This window comes from Tamandua tetradactyla, chromosome 5 (assembly GCF_023851605.1).
Source record: "Tamandua tetradactyla isolate mTamTet1 chromosome 5, mTamTet1.pri, whole genome shotgun sequence".
Lineage (NCBI taxonomy): Eukaryota > Metazoa > Chordata > Mammalia > Pilosa > Myrmecophagidae > Tamandua > Tamandua tetradactyla.
Genome location: NC_135331.1, coordinates 112,773,751 through 112,799,695, shown reverse-complemented (window position 1 = coordinate 112,799,695; position 25,945 = coordinate 112,773,751). Strand labels below are relative to the sequence as shown.

Below are 25,945 nucleotides of genomic sequence, written 5' to 3'. Positions count from 1 at the left end.
AAAAGAGATCTGGCATGGGGGAGAATCAGCATGAAAAGCAGAGAGTAAAATTTCTGAAAGATGAAAAGGAGATGGCGGTGTATTGCCAGATGAAGCAGAGTTGAGAAGGCTACCCCAGGGAGGAGCCTAGAAATGCCTTACCCAAAGGCGATATGGGGTAAAAGTGAAGGCTGGCAAATTCCACAGGAACATGCCTGAGAAGTGGGTCTGAAAAGAAAGAACTTCATTGAAAGTCTCTAAGAACACCTCCTCCCTCCCTTTCACCACCCATGTGAGGATACCAGCAGCCACGAGGTCAAGAAAGTACATGCAGAGGACTCCCAGGCTGGATGAAGAAATGAATGAATGAGTGAATGAATGAATGAATAATGGAGCAGAAGCAGATGGGACAACAAAAAATATAGGAATTCCCAGACTAAAGGCTGTGCTCAACTGGAAAAACAACATAGGAATGAAAATAGTTTTTATTTCCCTTATTTCCTTCACACAATCTGAAAGAAATCCCCACTCTTTGTGATAAGCCTATTAATTCATGCTGACATTTTCTTCCTTCAGTCTCCCACTATGACATGAGATCCCCAGAGAAATTATAACAGGTTCAGGTAAGCAATCCTGCAGCCTCTCTCATCTGCTTCTAAGATGAATGTCATCAAGTTAGTATTCAAGAGCAGAATTACTCTGTGAATTGCTATATTCTGGTATCCACAAAAGCAATAGGCCTATTTGAGAGAATAAGGTGGGGTGATATTTTCCTCAGAAACTGCACATGAGCGAATATGCCCATGAACTGAGGGAAAAAAAACTGATAAAAGGGACCCCAAGAAGTTTTTAGACTATAAACAAAAGAAAGAGAAAGACAAGCAAACTAAACCACAAACATCCTCAAAACATGTTTAATCATCTCCTTATTTTCATGAAGGTCATGTTGCAAAGTAAAGCTCCTGACTTTCTAATGTAATTCCATCACTAACACAACAGTCTATTTGTCATTCCCCTTAAGGAAACTGTATTTGGGATAGAAGTAGATATATAAGTAATTGTAATTCCCGCAATGAGAACCCAGAAAACATTTCATTGCTTGCACAGTATGTTATAAATGTCACTAGGAAAGCAGCTCGGTTAAAACCTGCAATCCATCTCCCTTCTGTTATTCACCATCACACAGAGCTACATCAAAAAATCTATTCAAACAGTGTCTCTCAGACTTAACATTATCGGCAGACAGTGCTTTAATTAGCAGTGGTTTTCAAAAGACTGGATAGCTTCAAGAACTTGATTTGAACTATAAAGTACAAACCTGGATCCTTATCAGTTTCAGTTCTCAACTCTCAACTACCTTCTCTGGATATTAATAGGCACAGTCCTGATTTTTCTTAAAGGAAGAAGGAAAATGGAAATAGTCACTAAAATTTTGCCATTTGTGTATAGCCTACTTTTTCCTCAATCTTCAGCAATGCTGAGGAGCTAAAATGAAGGTTGTAAACAGACTAAGAGAGCTGTGGCAGATGCAGTGTGGGGTGTGAGAGCTTCAAAATGAATGAATAAGAGCTAAAGAAACAATTCTAGAAAGCTCATTAAAACATAGGACTTATATATAGTTTCTCAATATTTATTCCTGATGATACCCACATTATCCACTTTATTATATGTAATAATATGATAAAATATAAGGCATTTTGTTTTATTTGTGTAAAAGCCCTAACGTACTACTTACTTCATCTACTACACAGTTTTCATCCATAATCCAATTCCCAAACCTTTGTTATTTCTCAGTGACAACATAGAAAAAATATGTAATTCAATTCATGGATGCTGAACTGTGAACTTTCTATACTAAGAAAAAGGTTTAATTTAATAACACAGACTTCCATTTTATGTTTGGTCAGTGATACAAAAATAGAAACAATTTCCAGGTTTCTAATATTTGTATAAACTGGCACTTTTTGGATGGAAAGGAATTACTAAACATACAAAGGACAATTTCCACACACTCATAAAATGCTGTAGAGCGCAATAATCTTTGCAGATCCAAACCAACCCCTCATTTTGTAAATGAGGAAAGTAAAGGTTATATGATTTGTCAAAGGTCACACAACTAACTAGTAACACAACTTAAATTCCAGCATGGGTCTCCTGGACTCAGATCTAGCATGACTTTCATGGCATTGATGGCTTTAGGGAGAGGGAGAAGTCCTCTCCTTTGAATTACAAATCCCTCATCATCATCATCAACACACTCACACACACACGAAAAGCACGGGTTCTTCATTTGAGTTTTCATAGACAATGTTAAGGTGGTACTCAGACGCCGGTACGCACTCACCTACCCAAGCTCATCCTTTTCCCAGTCTCACCTCATTCTGCAATGATGTGCATTAAAATTTCACATCCCTGTGTGATTGTGAAACCCTTGTGTCTGATGGTCCTTTTATCCATGGTATGGACAAAGGAATAAAAAATATGGATAAAAAATAAATAATAATGAGGGACAAAGGGAAAAATAAATTGGGTAGATTTCCAAAATAAATTAGGTAATACTGGTGGTCAATGAGAGGGAAGGGTAAAGTGTGTGGTATGTATGAGATTTTTCTTTTTTCTTTTTATTTCTTTTCCTGGAGTGATGTAAATGTTCTAAAAAATGATCATGATGATAGATAAACAACAATGCTATTGTGAGTCATTGATTGTACACCATGTATGGAATGTATGTATGTGAAGATTTCTCAATAAAAATATATTTTTAGAAAATGTCAAGTCCCACTGCTTAGTAATTTCCAGTTGATCACCATAATGAATCACCACCAAGCAATCTCACCCCTCCCCACCCTTTTTTCTTTAATCTCATGCTACAGATTCTTCAGGAATTTTTTTTTAATTATTTCTTACTGGCTCTATGGAGGGAGGTGGCCAGAGGTGTTGGAATGGAATTATTCCTTCTGCAGAAGAGATCTAAGAGCAATGAGTTAGTGTTTCACTTTGATCAGGCAAATAGTCAGGATTCATGGCTACTGTTTGTAATTGTCTTCACATGGAGTAAGGCGAGAATTGCTCCTACTACTCATAATATTTAGGAATGACTCAGGTCTTTGAAGAGAATTATCTTAATCTGTGAACTCTGTATTTAATACCAGAGTAGACTGATCAATCCTGTAACCCCATAACCACCACCCCCTTATTTTTACTTCTCAAAGGGTTGTCATATTATCAAGAACTGGGAATAAAATAATTGATCTTACTAAATTTCAGAAGCAATAGAGTTCACAAATTCAAAGAATCCTGTTTCTGAAGTTTCTCCATTTTTTCAGTTAAGTGATGCATGTTGAAGCTTTTACTATAAAACTTTGTTCACTGTCACTCACGTTTGTTTGTTTTTTTGAGAATAATTATTTCTACAGAAAACTTTGGATATCAACTTATAATAGATCTCTGGCCTTCTCTTGAGAAAATGGAACAATAAATTAAAAATATACCACTAATGAATGGACTACCCTGGGAGATGTGCCAAGGAAGAGGTGTATAAAGCACAGTTGGCAGCACAACATACTACAAGGAGCACAGGTGCTCTTTAAGATGCTGGAATGTCTATCATCCCCATGATGGTGCCACCCATAAAAACAAGCCTGAGTAGCAGAAGAGGGGAGTTGAGAGAGTTAAGGACAAATTACATCCTCTCCCAACAAAATTATCAATTGGGTACAATGAACATCCAGAGCAACTTTATCAGTCAAATCCAGAACAAACAAGAAACACTCACTGGCAGAGTCTAACAAGCAGAGAAATGGAAAGAAGTTTTCAAAATAAATTATCAAGTGCCAAAGAATTGGAGATACTATTGTTGGTGTTTTATTCATCTTTCCTATAGTTTGGTCATCACTCAAACTAGTTTTTTAACAATCAATTTAGCTATCGATTATGATATAAAGATACATAAACTCTATTATATGTAAATTCTAGTATAATATGATATAAAGATACAGAAACTCTAGTACCTTTCCTCTAGAGGTTTATCACCCGAACTTTACAACATATTTAATTAGATGATGCTGCCTTGTAGCAACGACGTATATATAAGAAACAATATTTAAACCATATTGAAAATAATCTCTAGATAATACATAAGAAACATCAGCAGTAGAAAGTGTATAATTTTTTTCAGGTATGTCAGGGCCTACTGAGCTCCCATTACCAATGACTCTAGTTAAACTCAGGAAAAAAAAAAAGAAATAGATATTTTGATGGAATAAAATACGTTAATGTAGAAAATGCTTCACAATCATTCCCTTTGCTAAGAAGTGCTGATTAGAATTATGAACTATATATAGCTTCTGCAAGTCTTTGCAAAGCTAGGAAATTAGAATTTCTGTGTTTTGAACATTAGAATAGTTCTGAGCTACTAATACTGGTACTATTATTGGCACATATTCTTTACTACTAATAACATGACCATTAATATCTTATAATTTATTTAAAATAATGAAAGTATGATGATCTTCTGAAGGGCCAAGATCTTCTCAATGCAACCCTCAGGAAAATGTTCTAGAATATTCTAGAGCTCGCCTATTCTCTAGAACACACATCAGGAAATACACCTTAGCATATTTACTTATGCTCTGATTTCATTTAGTAATGAATCTTCTGAATAATGATTCCCAGTAATAAATTCTAGCTAGGTGTAGTTACTTCCGGAATAGTTTTAAACATAAGTACTAGTTTCTGTTTAGTGTGTTATAACAAATAAATCAAACTAAGGCTACAGATCTTGAACATCCTCCAAACTCCTCTTTAGAAAATTAAATGCATCAATAAAGAATTCCATTTATCTTTTCATCAACTGAAAATTCTTAATGAAAAGAAACAATTCATGCATTAATATGGTAAAAGTTGTCATGTACCTCAGGGCATTCTGACATAAAAATGATTTCTTTAAGAGATGACAAGAACAAACAGACCTCATGCATAAATCCTAATAATTTCTATCACATTAGTATAATGTGTGTCTCAAAAGATGATTCCTTCTCCCTGGGAAATGACTGTTCATTAAATATCTCAAAATAATAATAATAACAAGATGAGTAGTGATCCAACCATTTGGTATTGAAACTCACCAGAAGAAAATCAACATGGTAGTAAATTTCTGAATGGCATAAAAAGTGCTTATTTGAGAAAAATTAATTCTCTGAGATTGAGAAAGAAAATATCTGGCAATTAATTTTTTAGCAGGCTGTATCTAGGATAGGGAGCTGATAATAATAATTATTATTATTATTTTGCATGGACAGGCACTGAGAATCGAACCCGGGTCACCGGCATGGCAGGAAAGAACTCTACCACTGAGTCACCGTTGCTCGCCTGATAATTATATTTTAAATTACTGAAGTTTTAATTTTGATATTTAAAAAAGTTTCTGACATTTTGAATTCAGTGATGACTTCTCCAGTGATTTGTAAATTTACTTATGATCTCATGTATAAAACATTGTTCCTGATTTCAGTAAAAAGTAATCAGGCCACTTTTGAATGCAGTGAAAGATAAAAGAATCTGAAGAAAAAAACTATGGGCAAATACAAATATAGAAAATAAAATGGTGGATTTAAATATTTTGTGATAATTCAGTGAAGGCTAGCTCTTTAAATAAGGTAAGTGTAGCTATTAGTTCATAGCTTTATTAATCTAAATAAAATTAATTATTTTCTAAGAAATAATCTCTTAGCAAACAAAGATAGCAACCAAAAAGATCTTAGCAAACAAAAAAGGAAGACTTCAGTGCTTTGGTTGAAATTCCCTGTTATTATTAGATGGCAAATACGAATTTTGCTGGGGAGCATTTTCAAAGGGCTTGTTAAATAGTAATGTCCTCAGCAAAAAAAATAACACAAAAGAAAAGGAGACTATCAATTTTATAAATATTTCTGAATACTTATTTTAAACAATATATTATCTAAGTATATCTAGAATACTCTAGAATAAAGCCAACCAGGCATAGGTCTTAATGGAGTGGCATATAATACACAATTCTTCATGATAAAGATCCTTATGTAATAAACAGCTTTAATTTTAAACAAAATGCATTAGTTTCAACAATTATGGTATGTATATACTCAAATATTTCTAATGGCAAAATATCTTCTCCTTACAAAAATGATACAGTGTAAATAAACTTTTCTATGTTAAATAATCTAAAAGCACTTTTCAGGACATAGTGAATGTCACAAAAAACAATGTAAAATCTGGCCATGCTGTTGGTAGGACCACTGGCATTGCATTGAAATTAACAAGGCACATGAAGCTCCATAAATTGAAGTTTTTGCAAGTTTATCCACATAAATAGCCACAGTGTTCAACAAAAATAATTTTATTGGAAACTTTCAAACATATATTACATATTTTCAGACTCTTTTAGATAAGATAATTCTGAGCATAATCTAACCCTCTTGATAAGGCAGGGTCATAGGAATTCCTGTACTTTCATGAGAGGTTTTTGCTCACTTCGAGATTTATAGCTGCATCGGAGGTAAAACTGGGCATTCAGAAAGTGAATGTAAATACATCAAATCAGTTCAAATTAGAGACTATTTTCAACTTTATTCACTTGTCCTGTGTTCATCTACATTATTTGCAAAATTTCCTTTAAAATATCACCAGAATCCGGGAGTGCAAGGGTAGTTCAGTGACAGAATTCTCTCCTGCCAAGCAAGAGACCCAGGTTCAATTCCTGGCCCATATACTTCCCCAAACAAACAAACAAACAAAAATTTAACAAATGGTGCTGCAATAATGGGATGCTCACATGGAAAAAGAATGAAACATGACCCCTGCCATATAGCATACAAAGGAAAAAATATATATACATACACACACACACACATATATATATACATTTCACCAGAATCCCAGGGTCAAATTTCACACTAATTCATACGTAACACCTCTCTCTTTATTCATATATTCCTTTACACCCTATCTGGTTCCAAAGAGGCTTATAACCACCAAGTCATAGGTTAGTATAAGGTTAGTTTAAATGATTTTGCCTTTTACTTTGAAATACATTTCAACTTTCTCTTCTATTTTAATAACCATTGAGTCTGTGCTTAAGTGTGTCAGTTCAAAAATAGTTTGAAAATATGTAAGTTTTTAACTCCTACAACAGACTTCAAATGAGGTATTACTGTTCCCTAGCTTATACATGAGTTAACTGAGACTCAGAAAGGTTCAATAAAACCCTATAATCCTGTGTTTAGTCACTGCAGAGCAAGAATTCTCACCCACACCTTTATGACTTGAAACCCCAGGTTAGTTCTACAATAACGCACAGCCTTTCAAAACAGTCAAAAAGCAAAACGATCTGTGACTATGATACATTCGCACAACCACCTAGAGCAGGGGTCAAGAGTTGATATTCAGAATGACTACCTGAGTCCTTAAAACAAGGTTATACTTTGTACAGTATATTTCTTCTAGGCCTTGACATTCTAATACAATTCAGCAATTTTCAATTAATATGATTCTTTTCCATCTTTCAAGTTTTAATGTCATTAGTACTGTATAAACCCCAACTTTAGACATCTAGAACAATGCATTCTCTAGAGTTTTAGAAGCCATGATTTTATTATAGTCAATAGCTTTTAGTTTCTGCGACTTGTACTGCTATTAAAATTAGCCATGCACTGTTTTAATGTAAATTCTACAGCCACAATAACTTACAAACATAGCCACCTGCAAGGAAAACCTTGGATAACACATTCTACTTGAGGTCACGCTATATTTTGTTCCAGCAAACACAAGTGACTGCTATTGATCACTGACATTTAGCCTTGAGGTAAAGTTACTTTTAGAACAAGAAAAATACTTTCTGAAGGGTAAACTTTATCCTTACTCCGGAAGTTCTTTAACTTATTCCATTAAATAGTAAAATATTCTATGATACATACATATTTTCCTTGACACAGATTCCTGTTATTGCAGAGTAATTAGACCTCAAACACTTGCTCAGTTTCTTATCAATGAATAAACTAATCTACCAATACTGAGACAATAGCAGCAAGAGCTAAAATTAAATGGATTTGATTTTTAAAAGAGGCAAACCACATCATTTAACGCAATCAAATTTTGTCCACATTCTAGTAATGACATCTTATTAATAAATATATTACATTGCTTTCAGTGAAGCCCATGGAACTTACTAATTTCAAGGTTGTTGACTGGCAAAACATGGAAAAGTACAGGCTGGCTAGTACCACGTTTCTAATCTGTGACAGCTGCTTTTTCACCCTGTCAATTACATTATAAATCTGTGTACGCTAAATCTCACAGATCTTACCGTCAATTTCTCCTCTAAATTCATGTTTAATAGGCTTCCTTTTTCATGCTTTTCAAATTCCATGTTTAAAAAAGGATAAGAGAGAGAGAGAGAATCAGAAACAGAGAAACAGAAGTTCAGGTTCTGTCTAGAAAATGATTTCACATGCTTACATGCTAGATATTCCAGGACATTCCAAGTTGTGAGAGCCCAGGGCACTATCAGAAGCCCTGGCGATAATTTCTGGTTAGCTAGTGTTTCCATTTATAGATGTTCAAGCCCCATAAACAGGGCACTGAAGATAAGTCAGGCAGCTGGCCTTAGATAATGATAAATGCCGCTAGATATAAAAGCAAACTCTTCAAAAGAAGAATATTCCGATAGGTTAGTTTCCCGACCAAAGAAAGACATATGGGACAAGAAGCTACTATCAAAGAATTCATTAATAGCCATTGGAGCAGAATAAAATATATCTAGTATATAGGCCTAATATATCAGTTGAAAAGGATAAATATGATAGTCATGTAGCAAATATGAAGAGATAGGTCAAGTTCTTCCAAAGACCAATTTTTAATTCTTGTCCAGCTAGTACAGATACGTATTCATTACTTTACTGCTGGATAAAAAACAAGTCGTTTATAGGGAAACAGCAAGGGGATAATTAATTAAAAATATAGAGACACCGAACATGTATATTCAAGGGGTGTTGCCAATTTTATTCTATGAAGACTTGGCAAATAATATTTAGAAAAACCACAAAATAAAAGCGGTACTTCCTTTCCCTCCAAACTGATTTTTTTTTTCTCCTACCCCATTATCCTGCCTTTTCTACTGGAAACAAAGTTATGACTAGGAGATGAAATTCATTTTCTGAATGGAACAAATGTTTTCAGAATTCTTTAGAAATTTGTTACATGCCATAGAGAAAAGTAATTGTTTAGCATGAGGGAAATTAGCACTCTCAGTGTTTTCCAGCAGGCAAATATGTGGATGGCAATAAAAGAACAAAAACGGCTTTCAGAGTAAGCTAAGAATGATCTCTATGGTAGCCTAACCCTCAGCCTGTTCAAAGGCTCCTTTTACCACCTGTTTCTGACCTTAATTCCATTTCCCATCATTCTTAAAAAAAAAAGAAAGAAAGAAAGAAAAGAAACATTTTTGGAAATACATTGTGAGGCTTTGGTCTCTGAAATGACCACAGTAGTTCTCGATTATCAGGCAGGGTTGCTCCACAGCTTTTTCTGCATAATGAAAGGGCTGAAGATTTCAGACATGAAACATTTTATAAGGAATAAACCTGGTCCTGCTTCAGGATGATGAATTCAGAAACATGGGCAAAAGAGGATTACCCCTTTGGCTCAACTCAGAATCCCAGAAAGGAAATCCGACATGCCACTTGTTGCCTTAACAAGTTTGAAAGTTAGAGTCTCGTGGGTTTGTTAGCATCACTATTGCTTTGTGTCAGAGTAAGACAACAGGTGAAATTCTATGTAACTGGGACTTCTAAAATCTTTCTGGAAAGAAAAAGAGAATTATGCTGTATAGCAAAAAATAAAGTGAATTATTGTTCCACATGCTTGTGTAATACCTGGTAATGAATCTGGAATTCAGTTAGGAATAGAGGAGATGGTGAGTTGAGAGTGCATTGGGAGAAGAGAGGAGAGAAGATGGGTCGGTTAGGAGAGGAAAAATAAACTGTTAGAGCTTTATAAATCACTTCTGTCCAACAGAATTTTAGTTGGACTGATTCAGCCAGTGGTAGTGAGAAAGACTAAACATCTTAATTCAAAAAGCATTCACTACTACCCATAGTGAGTGAGGATTACCTTATGCGCATGAAGATTTTCAAAAAACAATAGAAAATTAAATGGTACTATCCTTGGATTTTATCCCTTGACAAACTCACAATTCATATAACCACCACCAAATCAGAAAGCATAATCATTCTATCACTGAAAAAAAAAAAAAAAAACAGAAGAAGAAGAAGAAAAAGAAAATTTCCTTGTGGGGGTAAAATGTGAAATTTCAAAACTGTCCATTAAAAAAACAGGCTACTTTACCCTCTAGGATCAGTAACAAGACAAGGATGCCAGTTGCAACCACTGTTTTCAACATTGTATGGGAGTTTTAGTTAGAGCAATTAGGCGAGAAAGAGAAATACAGGCATCCTAGTTGAAAAGGAAGAAATAAAAACGTTGTTCTGTTTGTAGATAACATGATTCCAAATACAGAAAATCCTGAAATATTCCCAATGAAGCCATTAGAGGTAAAAACAGAATTCAGCAAAGTGTCAAGCTATAAGTTCAACATGCAAAAATTAATAGTGTTTCTATATACTAGTAATGAATAATCTGAGAGGAAATCAAATAAAAATCCATTTACAATAGCAACTAAAAGAATCACATTTCTAGGAATAATTTTAGCTGAGGATGGAAAGGACATATACATGGAAAACTACAAAATACTGCAGAAAAAAATCAAAGAGGGCTAGATAAATGGAAAGACTTTCTGTGTTCATGGAATATAAGACTAAATATAATTGAGATGTCAATTTTACCTAAATCAATTTACATGTTTAATGCGATCCTAATCAATATTCCAACAGCATTCTTTGCAAATGGAAAATTCAATCATCCAATATATATGGAAGGACAAGAGGCCTGAATAGACAAAGCTATCTTGAAAAAGAAGAATAAAGTTGTAAAACTCACACTTCTCAATATTAAAACTTATCACAAAGTTACAGTAATCAAAAGAGTGTGGTATTCACACATGGACAAACATATAGACCAATGTAATTGAACTAAGAGTTCAAAAGCAAACCTTCCCGCATCTATGGCCAATTGATCCACTGAATGGGGAAAGAATAATCTCTCCAACCAATGGTGTTGGGAAAACTGGATGTCAATTTGTAAAAGAATGAAAGTGGACCCCTACCTCATAACAAATAAAAAATTAACTCAAAATGGACCAAAGGCCTAAATATAAGAATCAGCACTCTAAAATTCCTAGAAGAAAACACAGGGAAGCACTTTCAGGACCTTGTATTAGGCAATGGTGTCTTACACTTTCAACCCAAAGCACAAGCAACAAAAGAAAAAACAGATAAATAGACTTTATCAAAATTGAAAACTTTTGTACAATAAAGGACTTTATCATGAAAGTAGAAAGATAGCCTACACAGGGGGTGCGAGGATAGTTCAGTGGCACAATTCTCACCTGTCATGCGGGAGACCCAGGTTCAATTCCTGGCCCATGCACTTCTCTAAAACAAACAAAAAAGAGAGCCAACAAATAAAAAAACAGACAAACAAAAATTCAACAAATGGTGCTGCAATAACAGGATACTCGCATGAAAAAAGGAATGAAATGTGATCCCTGCCATATAGCATTCAAAAAAAAAACAGATAGCCTACACAATGGGAGAAAATATTTGGAAACCACATGTCTAATAAGAGTTTAATATCAGAATATATATAGATATCTTAGAAAACAACAAAAAGACCAATAACCCAATTAAAAATGGACAAAGTACTTGAATAAACATTTCTCCAAAGGAGATATATAAATGGCCATTAAGTACACAAAAAGATGTTCAACATCATTAGCCCTCAGGAAAATGCAAATTGAAATCATGATAAGCTACTATTTCACATTCTCTATAATGGCTGTTATTTTAAAAGTGAAAAATAAAGGTTCCTTAATAGTAAGAATGTAAAGTAGTGGAAAACATGTTTGATGGTTCCTCAGAAATTCAAAATATAGAATTATCACATGATCTATGACCTGGCTAATTCCATTTCTGGGTACATAGTCAAAAGAAGATCTGAACTGATGTTCATAGCAGCATTATTCACAAAAGCCAAAAGCTGGAAGCAATTCAAATGAGAGCCCATCAACAGATTTATGGATAAAGAAAATGTTGTATCTACATACAATGAGGTATTATTCAGCTGTAAAAGGAATGAAGTTCTTTTATTGTTAGAGATGTTGTGGGTTTATATAAAAGTTGTGCATAAAATACAGGGTTTCCATACACCATCCTACTAGTAACCTTTACATTAATGTGATACATTTGTTACAATTGATAAAAGCATATTTTTATAATTGTACTATTAACTATACTCCATGGTTTACCTTAGGGTTCACTGCTTGTATTGTACATCCGCCCATGGGTTTTTATTTTTTAAGAATGAAGTCCCGATACAGACAACAACACTGATGAATCTTGAAGACATCATGTTGAGTGAAATTAGAGAGATGCAAAGGGGCAGATATTGTATGATCTAAGTGATACGGAATAATTAGAATAAAGAAATTCACAGGTTAGGAAATGGGAGTTAATGCTTAATTTGTACAGATTCTGGAAAGGGTGAAGGAAATTTTTGGTAATGGATGGTGGCAATGATAGAATAACACTGGACATAATTAACAGGACTGAATTATATATTTGATTGTCATTAAAAGGGAAAATTTTCAGTTATATACATGTTTCTAGGATGATTTTTTTTAAAAACACAAGTTTTTACAACACAGTGAACCTTAATGTAAACTATTGACTATAGTTATTAGTATAATTATAATAACATGGTTTTATCAATTGTAACTGTACATGATATTGTAACAATATCATAGGTTTATCAAAAGATACTACTAGGCATAATTGGACTAATGCTAAATCTTAATTATAGAGAAAACTGGGAGTAGAGTATACAGGGACTCTATTTTCTGCATGATTTTTCTGTAAACCTACAACTTCTCTAGTAAAACAATTGAGTTAAAATGGTTAAATGGTAAAAAATTTATATATAATCCCTAGATTTTGGATTTCAACAAAATCACAATCTAGCCATGACTTGTTATAAATGGAATAACAGTCCTACATAGCAATTTTTTTTATCACTTCACATGTGCCAGGTACTATTTTAAGACTTTCATGTTTTCTCATTTAATTCTCAAATTAAGAGCTAAATAAATACTGTACAGAATGGAGGGCAGGAGGAGAAGGAATGGGGGGGAAGCAAGGTAGGAAAGAAGGAAGGATGGAGGGAGGGTGGGGAGGGGAGAAGTAAAGGACAAAGGAAAGAAGGAAGAGAAGGAAAGGAGGATGAAATGTACATACAGATTTATGACATTTAATTCATTATTGTTTTTAAGATTTTTGGCAGGTAGCAGAGGAACAAAATATTTATCCAACACAAAGCATACTGCAGATGAATATAATATTAATTACTCCAGAGTATGGAATTTATTGCCGATCTTACTCAACAACTGGCTATTGGAATATAGGGAAAATAAATGAAAATTGAATTCAATTTTCCATAAATTTGAAATTGAAATTGAATTCAATTTCCATAAATTGAAGCCATGGAGAATTGGATTCATTCATGGATTCTGCCACTTGCTAACAGGATCACTTTGAGTAAATTATTCAATTCTCTGAGTTTCAGTTCCCTTTCTCTTAAATAGAGGAATGTTACCAAACTCCTAGATCATTACCAAGTTTAAATGTTATATATACAAATAACTTAACGCAGCGTCTGGCAGCAAACAGGTTCTCAATAAAAAGTGGGGACCATTATTTCCCCGGTCAGATGAAGTTTATCTAGAAAAAGCTACTTTGAAAATAGTATCAATGTCTTAACAAATATGATATAAAAATTAAAATTAAAAGAACAGGAGAAAAATATTTGCAAATCATATATCTGATAAGAGATATATATTCAAAACATATAAAGAACACTTACAACTCAAAAATAAAAATGCAAATAGCACAAATGTAAAAAGAGCAAAGGATTTGAATAGACATTTCTCCAAAGATGACAAAAAAATGGACCAAAAGCATACAAAAAGATCCTCAACATTATAAGTGATTAGGGAAATACAAATGAAAACCACCACAATGAAATGCCTCTTCACACCTTCTAGGCTGACTAAAATAAAAAAGATAGTAACAGGTGTTGATGAGGATGTGGAGAAATTGGAACCCTCATGCTTTGCTAATAATACAGCTGCTTTGACATCAGCTTGGCAGCTCCACAAATAGTTAAACATAGAGTTACCATCTAATCCAGCAGTTCTACTCCTGGATATTTACCCAAGAGATAAAAAAACATATGCCCAGGCAAAAATTGCACATGAATGCACACAGCGGCAATTATTATGACTATTTTAATAGTCAAAAGTGAAAACAACACAAATGCCCATCACCTGATGAAAAGTCAAAGAAAACATGGTTTACCCATACAGTGGAATATTATTCAGCTACGAAAAGGGATAAAGTATTGATATATGCAATAACATAGGTGAGCCTTGAAAATTCTCTGCTAAGAGAAAGACGCCAGTTACAAAAGGCCACATATTATATTATTTACATGAAATGTCCACAGTAGGCAAACCTATAGAAACAGAAAGATGATTTGCAGTTGTCAGGGGTTAAAGGAGGAGATACATGATTTGTGGTTGCCAGGGGCTGTTTTGGGGGTTGATGAAAATGTTCTGAAATCAGACAGAGATGATGATTACTCGATTTTGAGAATATATTAAAAGCCACTGAATTGTATATATATTTTTAATGGTGATTTTTATGCTGTATAAATTATATCTCAATAAATCTATCATTTAAAAATTAGAAAAAGATCTGTAAATAGTTTCTAGGCTGGAAATTTTTTATGATTTTTTTTCCAAGAACATAATATCCAAAACAGACCATCCCAAACAGGAAATTAAAATCTACACTGCAGTAGGCAGGCAAGAATTCCATTCAAAACTGAAATAACCCTCAGCAAATGATATTTTCCTTAAGATACTGCCACTTCACTCTGTTTCTTTGCGTTATCATCATGTGCCTTGTAAGTGATAAGTGGCTAGTGAAATCTGAGCTGCTCATATTATTTTGTGCCTATTTTCAAAAACTAGGGGACAATAGAGCTTATAACTATTAAAATGGCTTGTTCCTATATTGGTTGGAGGAACAAACATAGTTCATTTTTTATAGTGATTTTCCACACCCGCCATTTAAATAATTTTGTCTCCACAACAAACGCACAGATAAGTGCTCTACTGTTGAAACATTACAAGGTAGACACCTACAAGGCACTGGAAACATAAGCTGTTTTCTTTTGAAAGAATGACAATCTGCAAAACATGGCATAGATGTCCTGAGATCTTCCCCCACTGCTTCCTTCAAGGGTAAACATATTTTTGTGGGAACAGGGGTCCTTCTGAGACAATTAGTGCCTTTTATATGATTTCTTATTTCTGGAACACGGGTCCTTTATGCTGTCCCAGGATCGCTTCAAAAGCCCATGGAACCCACATACACATTTAATAGTGAAGCCGAGATATTACACTCAGCGCCTGCCTCCAGGAGTCATAGCCTAGCCCAAGAACCACAATGGATGTGTTTTATGGTTTTCTTTTCATATCCAAGAGCCAGAGGCAAATCTTTTGGTATTCCAGAGCCAAATGTAAATCTATTGAGAACTGATCACACCTAGCTAACTTTTGATCTGTGGGTATTAACATGTAGCTCAGAGTTTAAGACCATCTGTCTAGAAGGCTTAATTTGGTGGGGGTCATTGAAAAGTAAATGCACAGGAGAATGGTTCCCCACTCATTTTTAGCTATCCCAGTGTCCCTACATGAATGTATGTATCAGCTTCGGCAACTATGAACTGTCAGGCAGCAGATAGTTGTGGCCTCTTCTTCTGGAAGATGCCTCTGACTCTTAGCTTCTTATCTGCCTGCACGTCTGGCAAACAAATACTAAAAGATTTTTAAACTTCCCTCACCACCATTATTACGATATTAAGATATGCTTTATAGCTTCTACTGCTCAGTGGTATAGAGTAGCAAGAGTTATGAGACGTGCCCACAGGGAAAATGCAATGTCTGCAGAGGAATTTCATAAAGTTGAATTTCTCACTACATAATAAACTTATTTTTGTAAATTGAAGCTGCCAAGTGGACTCAAAAACAAACCTGAAAATGATATTGTATATGATAATTATGATAATGACAGCTTAACAAATTTGAACCTTTGTAATTATTGCTCTTCAGTGAAAAAATAACCTTTTCTACTGGAATGTAATTGAGTTTTTTTTCTTCTGATACTATTTGTCCCCTTACTTTGCTTATGGTCATCTTTTAAAACTGACTGCTGAAAAAACATTTTAGGTAACATAAAGGAAAGCATATTTTCCTTGTAAAATCACTTCTTAATGGGAGAGCATTGTGTTTGGTGTGTTAAAAAATATTTCAATCATGTGAATGTTTAAGAGAACAATGAAAAGTGCTATCTTTTAAAAATGTGTACATTTGAAAAATGCCATTCTTTTATCGAAGCATTAAAAAGTGAAATGTGATTGCTTTTTAAAAAAAATAATACTATCAACATTGATGATTTCTAAATATTGATTCTGATATGAAACCAAATTTATAACTCTGTCTTTATCATACAAGCTGACTAAAACCAATTGGAATGCCAAGTCCAGAATGTTCCATTTTCTCATCTACAATTTTTAAGAGACCTACAATATATGTTCTTCTCCTCATGTGACTTCCAAAGAGGTGCCACGTTGAGCAGCTTTTGTTCTAGCATTTGCTAGCAGTCAGGCCCTGCGAACAGTAAGTATGCTTCCTAGTAGTCAGTTTGTCTCTGCCTCTGTTTGTCTATCTGTATCTCTTATCTCTTTCTCTGTGGGTTTCTCTCTTCAAACACACACACACGTACACTCCATGCTGTTTCAGGATAAAGACAAGAAACTAAACTGACAAGACTCTGGGAAAAAAAAAAGAGCTTGGTAATAGACGATTTTATATTTTTTTAATTTTAGAATTACAGTGGATGCCTCTAACTTCAGAAAGGAGGTCTGAATTTAATGTTTTCTGTGTCTTTACAGCTTAATCAAAGCAGCCAGATTCGACATTGGCGTTCACCCCTCCCTGTAACCTAGCAGTTTAGCTGTTGTGGTTATGTCGACATGACAAATCACCTTGCCCCCAAAGTAACAGCTTCATGCCCTTTGAGACACGGTGTCCAGGATATGCTTTCAGTTTTATCAGCTGAAATTGACACATGTTCCAAAGCAGTATGAACTTATACAGAAAGAATGCTTACCTTTCAACTGACTTGGAAGCAGCCTGTAGTATGGTAATCCATCGGGGAGGTCGCCAGTCACATTCCCAGAGCAGCTGACCTTGTCAGTCTTTCGAAAATACTGTTTACTCTGTAACTAATATTGGATACCAGGCGCAGGAGACAAAAACTAAATTAAAAAAGAGGTAAGCATAAACCACATATCCACTGGGACCACTTCCTGAAAACAGTAGCTGCTAAGTTTCCCCCAAATGATTTCTTTATAAGAATGTCTTAGCAATAGTGGGGATTTGGAGTCAAGTATTGAAAAACTTTTGCAATATATCCAACTATCTACTTTTTAGTTCACTGATGAAAATCCTTTAGGCTTCCCTAAGGACATAAGTGGTAGAGAAGTAAAAGACTTAGTGAAGATGGAGTTTCTCTTCTATTTATATTGATTGGATCTTTAAAATAAAATTGAAAAGTCCTCCTGAAATGAAATGCCAATTACTCGAGAGAAAGACAGAATTACACAATGGGTGTCCCATAGCAAAGTTGAATAAACTTTATAATGATACAGGGCAATTGCCAGTGTTATCCAGCCACCAGGAAATTTCCAGAGGGCAGAACTCTCTTTCACCTTCCTCACTTTCTACTTTTCTAAGAAAATCTAGGGCTAGGTTTTCTTCCCTAGCTACTCTCAGCAGAATTGAGTCCATGTTGTCCCAAACACCATTAATTATATGTCCACCCTCTGTGAAGCATGGTCCAACTTTGAGCTCTAACCCATTTGAAGTCTCCATTTAAACTGCGGCCTAAGGGATTCAGAATTTGAAGAGCAGCATATCACCTACTTAATATATGTGGAAAACAGATCATCCCACATTGGCTTTGTCCTCTTATCCGGTATATTTCTGCATTCTATAATGTGCAATGCATTTTTGAAAGTAGGAAAATGACACAATCATATTTTTGGCATTTGAGATTATTCATATCATAGCTCTCTTCCAGTATTTCTATAATTTTTTTGTTGATGACTTCTAATTGAATAATCATGTAAAATATAATGTTATTTTAGATATGATATTGCTTTTCCATCTAGTTCGCTGGTTGAGCACCACATCCACATTACTGAGCCAGCATTGACAGCATGCGAGGCTGTGCAATGCACAGTGATACACAAAGAAGGGTGAATGTGATAAGTGCTAAATAAGCATTATGAATAATGTACTTTGAGAGCCAAAGGCAAAGAGGTCATTTCTGGCTAGGGACATTGGAGATGATTTCAAGCAGATATTATGTTTGAACTGGGCTATCCTAGTCCTTGAAACTAAAGGTGGTATTTACCAACAACATTGATCTTATCTGGGAGATTATCTGGGAGACTAAAAATTCAAAATATTGGGTACCATCCTAGACCTACTGAATTATTTTAACAAAATCCACAGAAGTTTTGTTTTGATATTGAAGTTTGAGAAGCAACGATTTAACTACTTTTAGAACTGATAGAAATATAGGAAAAAGGATATTTTAGGCATAAACAAAATCAACAGAGGCAAGAATTCACCTTATATATTCCAAGAATGGCAAATAGCTCTGTTTGGTCACAATGTAACATACATTGGTGAAGAATCATATGACTCAGAAATAGTAGCTGTTTTCACTTAGGAATGAGTTCAGTTGCAAGTAACAGAAAATTCAACTAACAATTGAAACAAACAGCAGTTTATATTTCCTCACATAATAAGAAATCCAGAGGAAGCAATTGCCAGGGTTAGGATATCTTTCCTCTCTGCCATTTTTAGCCTGCTTGGCTAAGATCTTCATTCTCATGCTTGAAACCTCCTGGCTACAAGATGGTTGCTACAGCTCCAGATATCACCTCTTAGCTCAAAGCAAGAAGGGGGAGAGGTAACATCAATATAGCTGTCCTTTTTATCAAGAGAGAAAAGTCACTCCAAGAAAACTTAGGGTTAACTGGCCAGAACTGTATAATGTACCTACCTCTAGCTGACAGGTGGGCTAAGGAAATAATATTTTAGTTGGGCACATTGTCATTCTGAACAAAATCATGATGCAGTCAACAGGGAAGAAGAAACTTCCACCATAGTAGGTTATGGAAAGGAAAATTGAACCCACACTGTGGATGGTCACGAATGCCATGGAAAGGTGGAATTTTACTTAATAGGCAAAGAAGAATCTTACCCAGACAGAATGTGAGGAGTGGAGGAAGATCATCGAAGCTGTGCTTTTGAAAGAAGACTTAGCCAACACGGAAGCATGACCTCAAGTCATTCCTGTCCATGAGACTGCTGAAACAGGCCAGAGGTTGGAAGCGCCTGAGCCAGAACAAAGACAGAGGATATGAAAATAGATTGTCAGACATTTTACTTTATCTATAGTTGAATAACTCTTGGGATAAATGCCATGTACATGCGGAGGACTTCTGCTATCACTTAGCAGTAATAATAAAAACATCGCAAACACTCACCATGAGCCAGTGACTCTGCGGAATGATTGCATGCTCTCTCACTTTATGCTCTCAACAACCTCATGAGGTAGCTGCATCATCTTACAGATAAGGAAACAAGGAACCTCAGAGGTTAAGTACTTTCCAAATCTATACAGATAGGAAAGACAGACCCAGGATTCAAAACCAATAATGATTCTTAAGCTACGGTTCTCAGCCACTCCCTGCTCTGAGACTCGGATTTTCTAGGCAGGAACAAAACCTGGTCCACTTCTTCCTGATAAATGGTCCCCCTAGAGAGTGTTGAAAGGATCTGAACTCCATGAGTAAAGCTGTCATGGCAGCCTAGGCACCTATTTTTCCTCTTCTCTTCTTTCTTAAGCTCCTATACCTGATGAAATCGGGAAAAAAGGCTGACAGTATTTTTTGGGGGGGCTATAGTAACTTTTTATTCAAAATATAATTTTTATTGTTTGTTTATTTTTGTAAGGATTGACATGTTATTTATATTAGCAGTCAGACAAGCACTAAAAACCTCCCTTTCACCCTGCCTCTAAATGTAGGGCTCCTAGGCAACTTTGTGGCAGAATGAATATCTACCCAGGTTAGTGTGGAGGTATTAAAAGTTAGGAAAAGAAGGGATGGCTCCTCTGTGGGTTTACTTGTCTTTTATTATTATTATTATTATTATTATTATTATTATTATTATTATTATTAGAAAAGTTGTAGCATTACAGAACAATCATGCATAAAATACAGTATTCCCAGTGTTATTTTATTACCAACTGAATTCATATGCACCATAGAATGTTTGGAAAACACAAAAACAAATAAAAAGAAAGATTAAAATGATCCATAAAGCCACCCCTCAAACATATCATAGTTAATATTAAGGTATATTTCTTTCCAGACCTTTTCATATATGTATCATTTTTAATGTAATTAGGATTATACTGTACATACTATTGGGAAACCTGCATTTTTATCAAGCACTGCGTTATGAGCAGTTCCCCTTGTCATTGATGCATTCCTCCATGAGCACGGCTAATGGTTGAATGGAATAGCAGTAAACGTAAGTTTTCTCTATTCTGGACAAGAGCTGGGCACAGAGGTTAGTCAGTGGCACAGGTGAGGAAAACTGTATGGATATAACCAGCCTTAAAGGACAGTCTTCCCCTTTATCCTATTAAATCAAAATTGGTCATATTAAGTTGGTTTGAAATAACAAATTACTGTATTTTGGAAGCAAGTGAAATTATCAAATTTTCCAAAAATCAGAAAAAAAAAATATGATCAAAGGAAATGTTGTAATTCTGTTGTAATGAATGACCCTTATATTTTTTTGTTATAAATAGCATGCTCACAAAGATTCCTGATAGATTATCTACTGTTTTACAAAAACACATTACTTTTCGTATTTACCATAATAATATTTTATCAGTGACATATATATTAGCCATAGGTGCTTTTTAAAATATCCAAAAGTAGAAGACTCTTATTTACTTTTTCTCAAGTGCAAATAGCAGAAATGGACTCAAGCAACTGAAATTATTATTATTGTCATTATTGTGATTGTGGTTGTGGTTGTTGTTTATAAGGACACGAGAATATCTCATCGTACTCAGGAAGGCCTCATGATTGATGAACCAGAAGCTAGAAAGTCATCAGAAACCAATTTGTCTTTCCTCTAGGGTTCCAGGACCTCTCAGCTTTTTCTCTCAACATATGGGCTTCCTTCTCATTTTTCTAAAAAATTGCTTTCTTTGTGCGATTGGAACACCTTTGGTCCAAAACTTGGATGTTCCCAATCCAAGCCATGCATAAAAACTGACATGCTTTCTCTGAATTTCCTATTCTAAATTCCCTGCAGAGAGAACACAATTTGCTCAACTTGAGCCAAATGTTTATCCCGTTCCAATCAGTTATGGACAATGCGGGGTGGGGAGAAAAGGGGACAGGGCAGCGTCACATAGTAAAAACCATGGCGACCAGGGACACATCCGCAAGGAGTAGTGTAGGTGGTAGGGTATTTCGATACACAGTTGTGAGGAGACAACATTAAACGGGTCTACTAAAATTGGAGGGAAATGCAACCACTTACTATCTTGGTAGATTTTCTTTCAGACATTTTTCTATTCTTAGATTTACTAATATTCCCTTCCAGGATTCTACTATGGCATATTTTAGTTGTGAGATCCGAATGCATACATTTTATAAATTAACATAAGAATTTTTCCATAGTAATATAAAATCTCGAAAAACATTTTAAATTGGCAATTAAAATACCAATAAGTAAGTACAACCATTTCCATATTGTTGGAAACAGGCTGCTTCTAGTATGCATGATTTCAAAGAAATTGGAGATGAGCATCTGTCATGGTTAGGGACAGGTGTCAACTTGGCCAAGTTGTGGTACCTGTTCATCTGATTGGACAAGCGCTGGCCTGTCTGTTGCAATGAGGACATTTCATAGGATTAGGTCATGATCACGTCAGCTACATCCACAGCTGATTCCATTTGTAATCAGCCAAAGGGGAGTGTCTTCTGCAATTAGTGATGCTAAATGCAATCATGGGAAGCCTTTTAAGGAGGACTCAGAGGAGACAGGTCCCATTCCTGCTTTGACTGGTGAGCCTCTCCTGTGGAGTTCATCCAGGCCATCTATCGGAGTCATCGGCTTCCCAGCCTGCCCTGTGGATTTTGGACTCTGCGTTCCTATGGTCATGTGAGACACTTTCATAAATTTTACATTTACGAGTGTTCCCTGTTGATTCTGTTTCTCTAGAGAACCCTAACTAATACATCTTGGTACCAGGAGTGGTTCTTAAGGAACAGATCTTAAAAATGGATTTTTATGAATGGTTTTCTACTCTGACTGGACACAGAGACACTAAGGACTCTGATTCCCATAATCAGAATGACACTCCCAATCCATGGACTGAGTTGGCAAAGGAGATAGTCAAAATATCATCATTCAATTCTCCTAATGCTTCGCTTGTACAAAGCCAGACTCTGGGGGATAATGTTTTTGACACCTTTACAGAGTTTTGTAGAAAAAAGAATTATAGAGATGTTGGTTGGTTGTTGTTAGATACACTGTCTACATTAAAGGTTGAAAGGGATGGGCTTAAGGCTTCAAACAAGAAGCTTAAGCACCGTCTGAAACATGTAGAGGTTTCTATGAGTATCCTGAAGGAAAATCTTATTTCCTGTAGCCGTAGACTTGAGATCTCTGAAAATCAGACTCAGAATTTTATTGTTAGAGTAGCAACTTTACAGCGTAAACTGAAATCTCAGTCTTGCATGTTGTCTGCCGTTAAAGTGAGGGCATTGATTGGAAAGGAGTGGGACCCTGAAAAATGGGATGGTGACATATGGATTGTTAATGATGTTGGGGGTGAGGTTGAAACCCTAGACCATGCTGAGCCTTCTTTAGATAACCCTGTAATAGTCTGCCCTGAGGACATAGCTGCCTCACCTCCAGCCTGCCTTGAGGAATTGGCCACCCAACCTCCTCCTGAAAGGATTAGCCCTAGAGTTATTAATCCTGTTTCACCAGATGAAACTGCAAATGAAAGCCCTGAAGCAAATGGCTTGGAAGATATTTCTAATTCTTTTCATGACCCACCCCCACCACCCCTCATTTCTTCTAGACCTATAACTAGACTAAAGTCCCAACAGGCCCCTAAAGGTGAGGTACAAAGTATCACACATGAGGAGGTACGTTATACTCCAAAAGAACTGTGTGAATTTTCCAATTTATATAGACAGAAATCAGGGGAATATGTGTGGCAATGGATTTTAAGAGTGTGGGATAATGGTGGGAGGAATATAAGGCTGGATCAGGCTGAATTTATTGATATGGGCCCACTAAGCAGAGATTCTGCATTCAATGTTATAGCTAGAGCAGTTAGAAAAGGTGTTAACAGCTTGTTTGGGTGGTTGGTTGAAACATGGATCAAAAGGTGGCCAACATTACCTGAGGTTGAAATGCCAGAATTGCCCTGGTATAATGTAGATGAGGGGACCCAGAGGCTTAGAGAGATTGGGATGTTAGAGTGGATTTATCATGCAAAGCCTGCTCTTACACCCCAGGAATGTCCAGAGGATGCACCTTTTACCAGAACAGTGAGAAATAAGTTTGTGAGACTAGCACCATCATCCCTCAAGAGCTCTGTGGTTGCACTTCTCTGTAGGTTAGATATTACTGTAGGAACTGCTGTCACTGAGCTGGAATCCTTAAACACAATGGGGATGACAGGATCCCGAGTTGGCAGAAGCCAGGTGGCAGCACTTAATCACCAAAGACAGGGTAGACGTGGCTATTATAATAGACAACAAACTCAAAGGAGGCATCAAAATTATATGACACACAGAGATTTGTGGCATTGGTTAGTAAATCATGGGGTGCCTAGAAATACAATAGAAGGGCAGTCTACTAAATTCTTGTTGGAGCTGTATAAACAAAAGAGTTCTAGGTCAAGGGAACAGAAGTCTAACCTGAATTACAAAAACACAGAGTCACAGCCCCTTAATCAATTTCCAGACTTGAAACAGTTTACAGACCCTGAGCCCCTTGAATGAAGGGGAGGCCAGGTCCCTATGGGGGAGAAACCTGTTACACTGCCACAAATTTATACTGTTAATCTTCCTCTAAGTCTTCCCCAAGGAGACTGACGGCCTTTTACCAGGGTAACTGTGCACTGGGGAAAAGGAAATGATCAGATATTTCAGGGATTATTAGACACTGGTTCAGAGGTGACATTAATTCCAGGTGACCCAAAACGTCACTCTGGACCACCAGTCAGAGTGGGGGCTTATGGAGGCCAGGTGATCAATGGAGTTTTAGCTCAGGTCCGTCTCACAGTGGGTCCAGTGGGCCCCGGACCCATCCTGTAGTTATTTCCCCAGTTCCGGAATGCATAATTGGCATAGACATACTGAGCAACTGGCAGAATCCCCACGTTGGTTCTCTAACTCATGCAGTGAGGGCTATTATGGTGGGAAAGGCCAAGTGGAAGCCACTAGAACTGCCCCTACCAAGCAAAATAGTAAATCAAAAGCAATACCGTATTCCTGGAGGGATTGAAGAGATTACTGTCACTCTTAAGGACTTGAAAGATGCAGGGGTAGTGATTCCCACCACATCCCCATTCAACTCTCCTATTTGGCCTGTGCAGAAAACAGATGGGTCTTGGAGAATGACAGTGGATTATCGTAAACTCAACCAGGTGGTAACTCCAATTGCAGCTGCTGTTCCAGATGTAGTATCATTGCTTGAGCAAATCAATACATCCCCTGGTACCTGGTATGCAGCTGTTGATCTGGCAAATACTTTTTTCTCAATAGCTATTAGTAAGGACCACCAGAAACAGTTTGCTTTCAGCTGGCAAGCTCAGCAATATACTTTCACTGTCCTACCTCAGGGGTATATCAACTCTCCAGCCCTATGTTATAATCTTGTTCGCAGAGACCTTGATCGTTTCTCCCTCCCACAAGACATCACACTGGTCCATTATATTGATGATATCATGTTGATTGAGCCTAGTGAGCAAGAAGTAGCAACTACTCTAGATTTACTGGTAAGGCATTTGCGTGTCAGAGGATGGGAGATAAATGCAACAAAAATACAGGGGCCTTCCACCTCAGTAAAATTTCTAGGTGTCCAGTGGTGTGGGGCATGTCGAGATATCCCTTCTAAGGTGAAGGATAAATTGCTGCATCTGGCCCCTCCCACAACCAAAAAAGAGGCACAACGCCTAGTTGGTCTTTTTGGATTTTGGCGACAACATATTCCTCATTTGGGTGTGCTACTCCAGCCCATTTATCGAGTGACCAGAAAAGCTGCTAATTTTGAGTGGGGACCTGAACAAGGGGAGGCTCTGCGACAGGTCCAGGCTGCTGTGCAAGCTGCTCTGCCACTTGGGCCGTATGATCCAACAGATCCAATGGTGCTGGAAGTGTCAGTGGCAAATAAAGATGCTGTCTGGAGCCTTTGGCAGGCACCTATAGGAGAATCACAATGCAGACCCTTAGGATTTTGGAGCAAAGCCTTACCATCTGCTGCAGATAACTACTCTCCTTTTGAGAAACAGCT

The 25,945-nt window shown here is 36.2% G+C and overlaps 1 protein-coding gene across 7 annotated transcripts in view; it reads right to left on the bottom strand.

The window, feature by feature from the left end:
• MLIP (muscular LMNA interacting protein) overlaps positions 1-17,516 on the bottom strand; it is a 285,799-nt gene extending 268,283 nt beyond the window's left edge. For 2 of the 7 annotated variants that reach the window (XM_077162101.1, XM_077162108.1), the window contains exon 1: positions 8,318-8,458. In XM_077162101.1, coding sequence (XP_077018216.1) covers positions 8,318-8,380 — 63 coding nt within the window. In that variant the 5' untranslated portion in view covers positions 8,381-8,458. The other 5 variants (XM_077162104.1, XM_077162113.1, XM_077162114.1 and 2 more) reach the window with 5 other exon arrangements.
• Between the last annotated feature and the right edge of the window lie 8,429 nt (positions 17,517-25,945).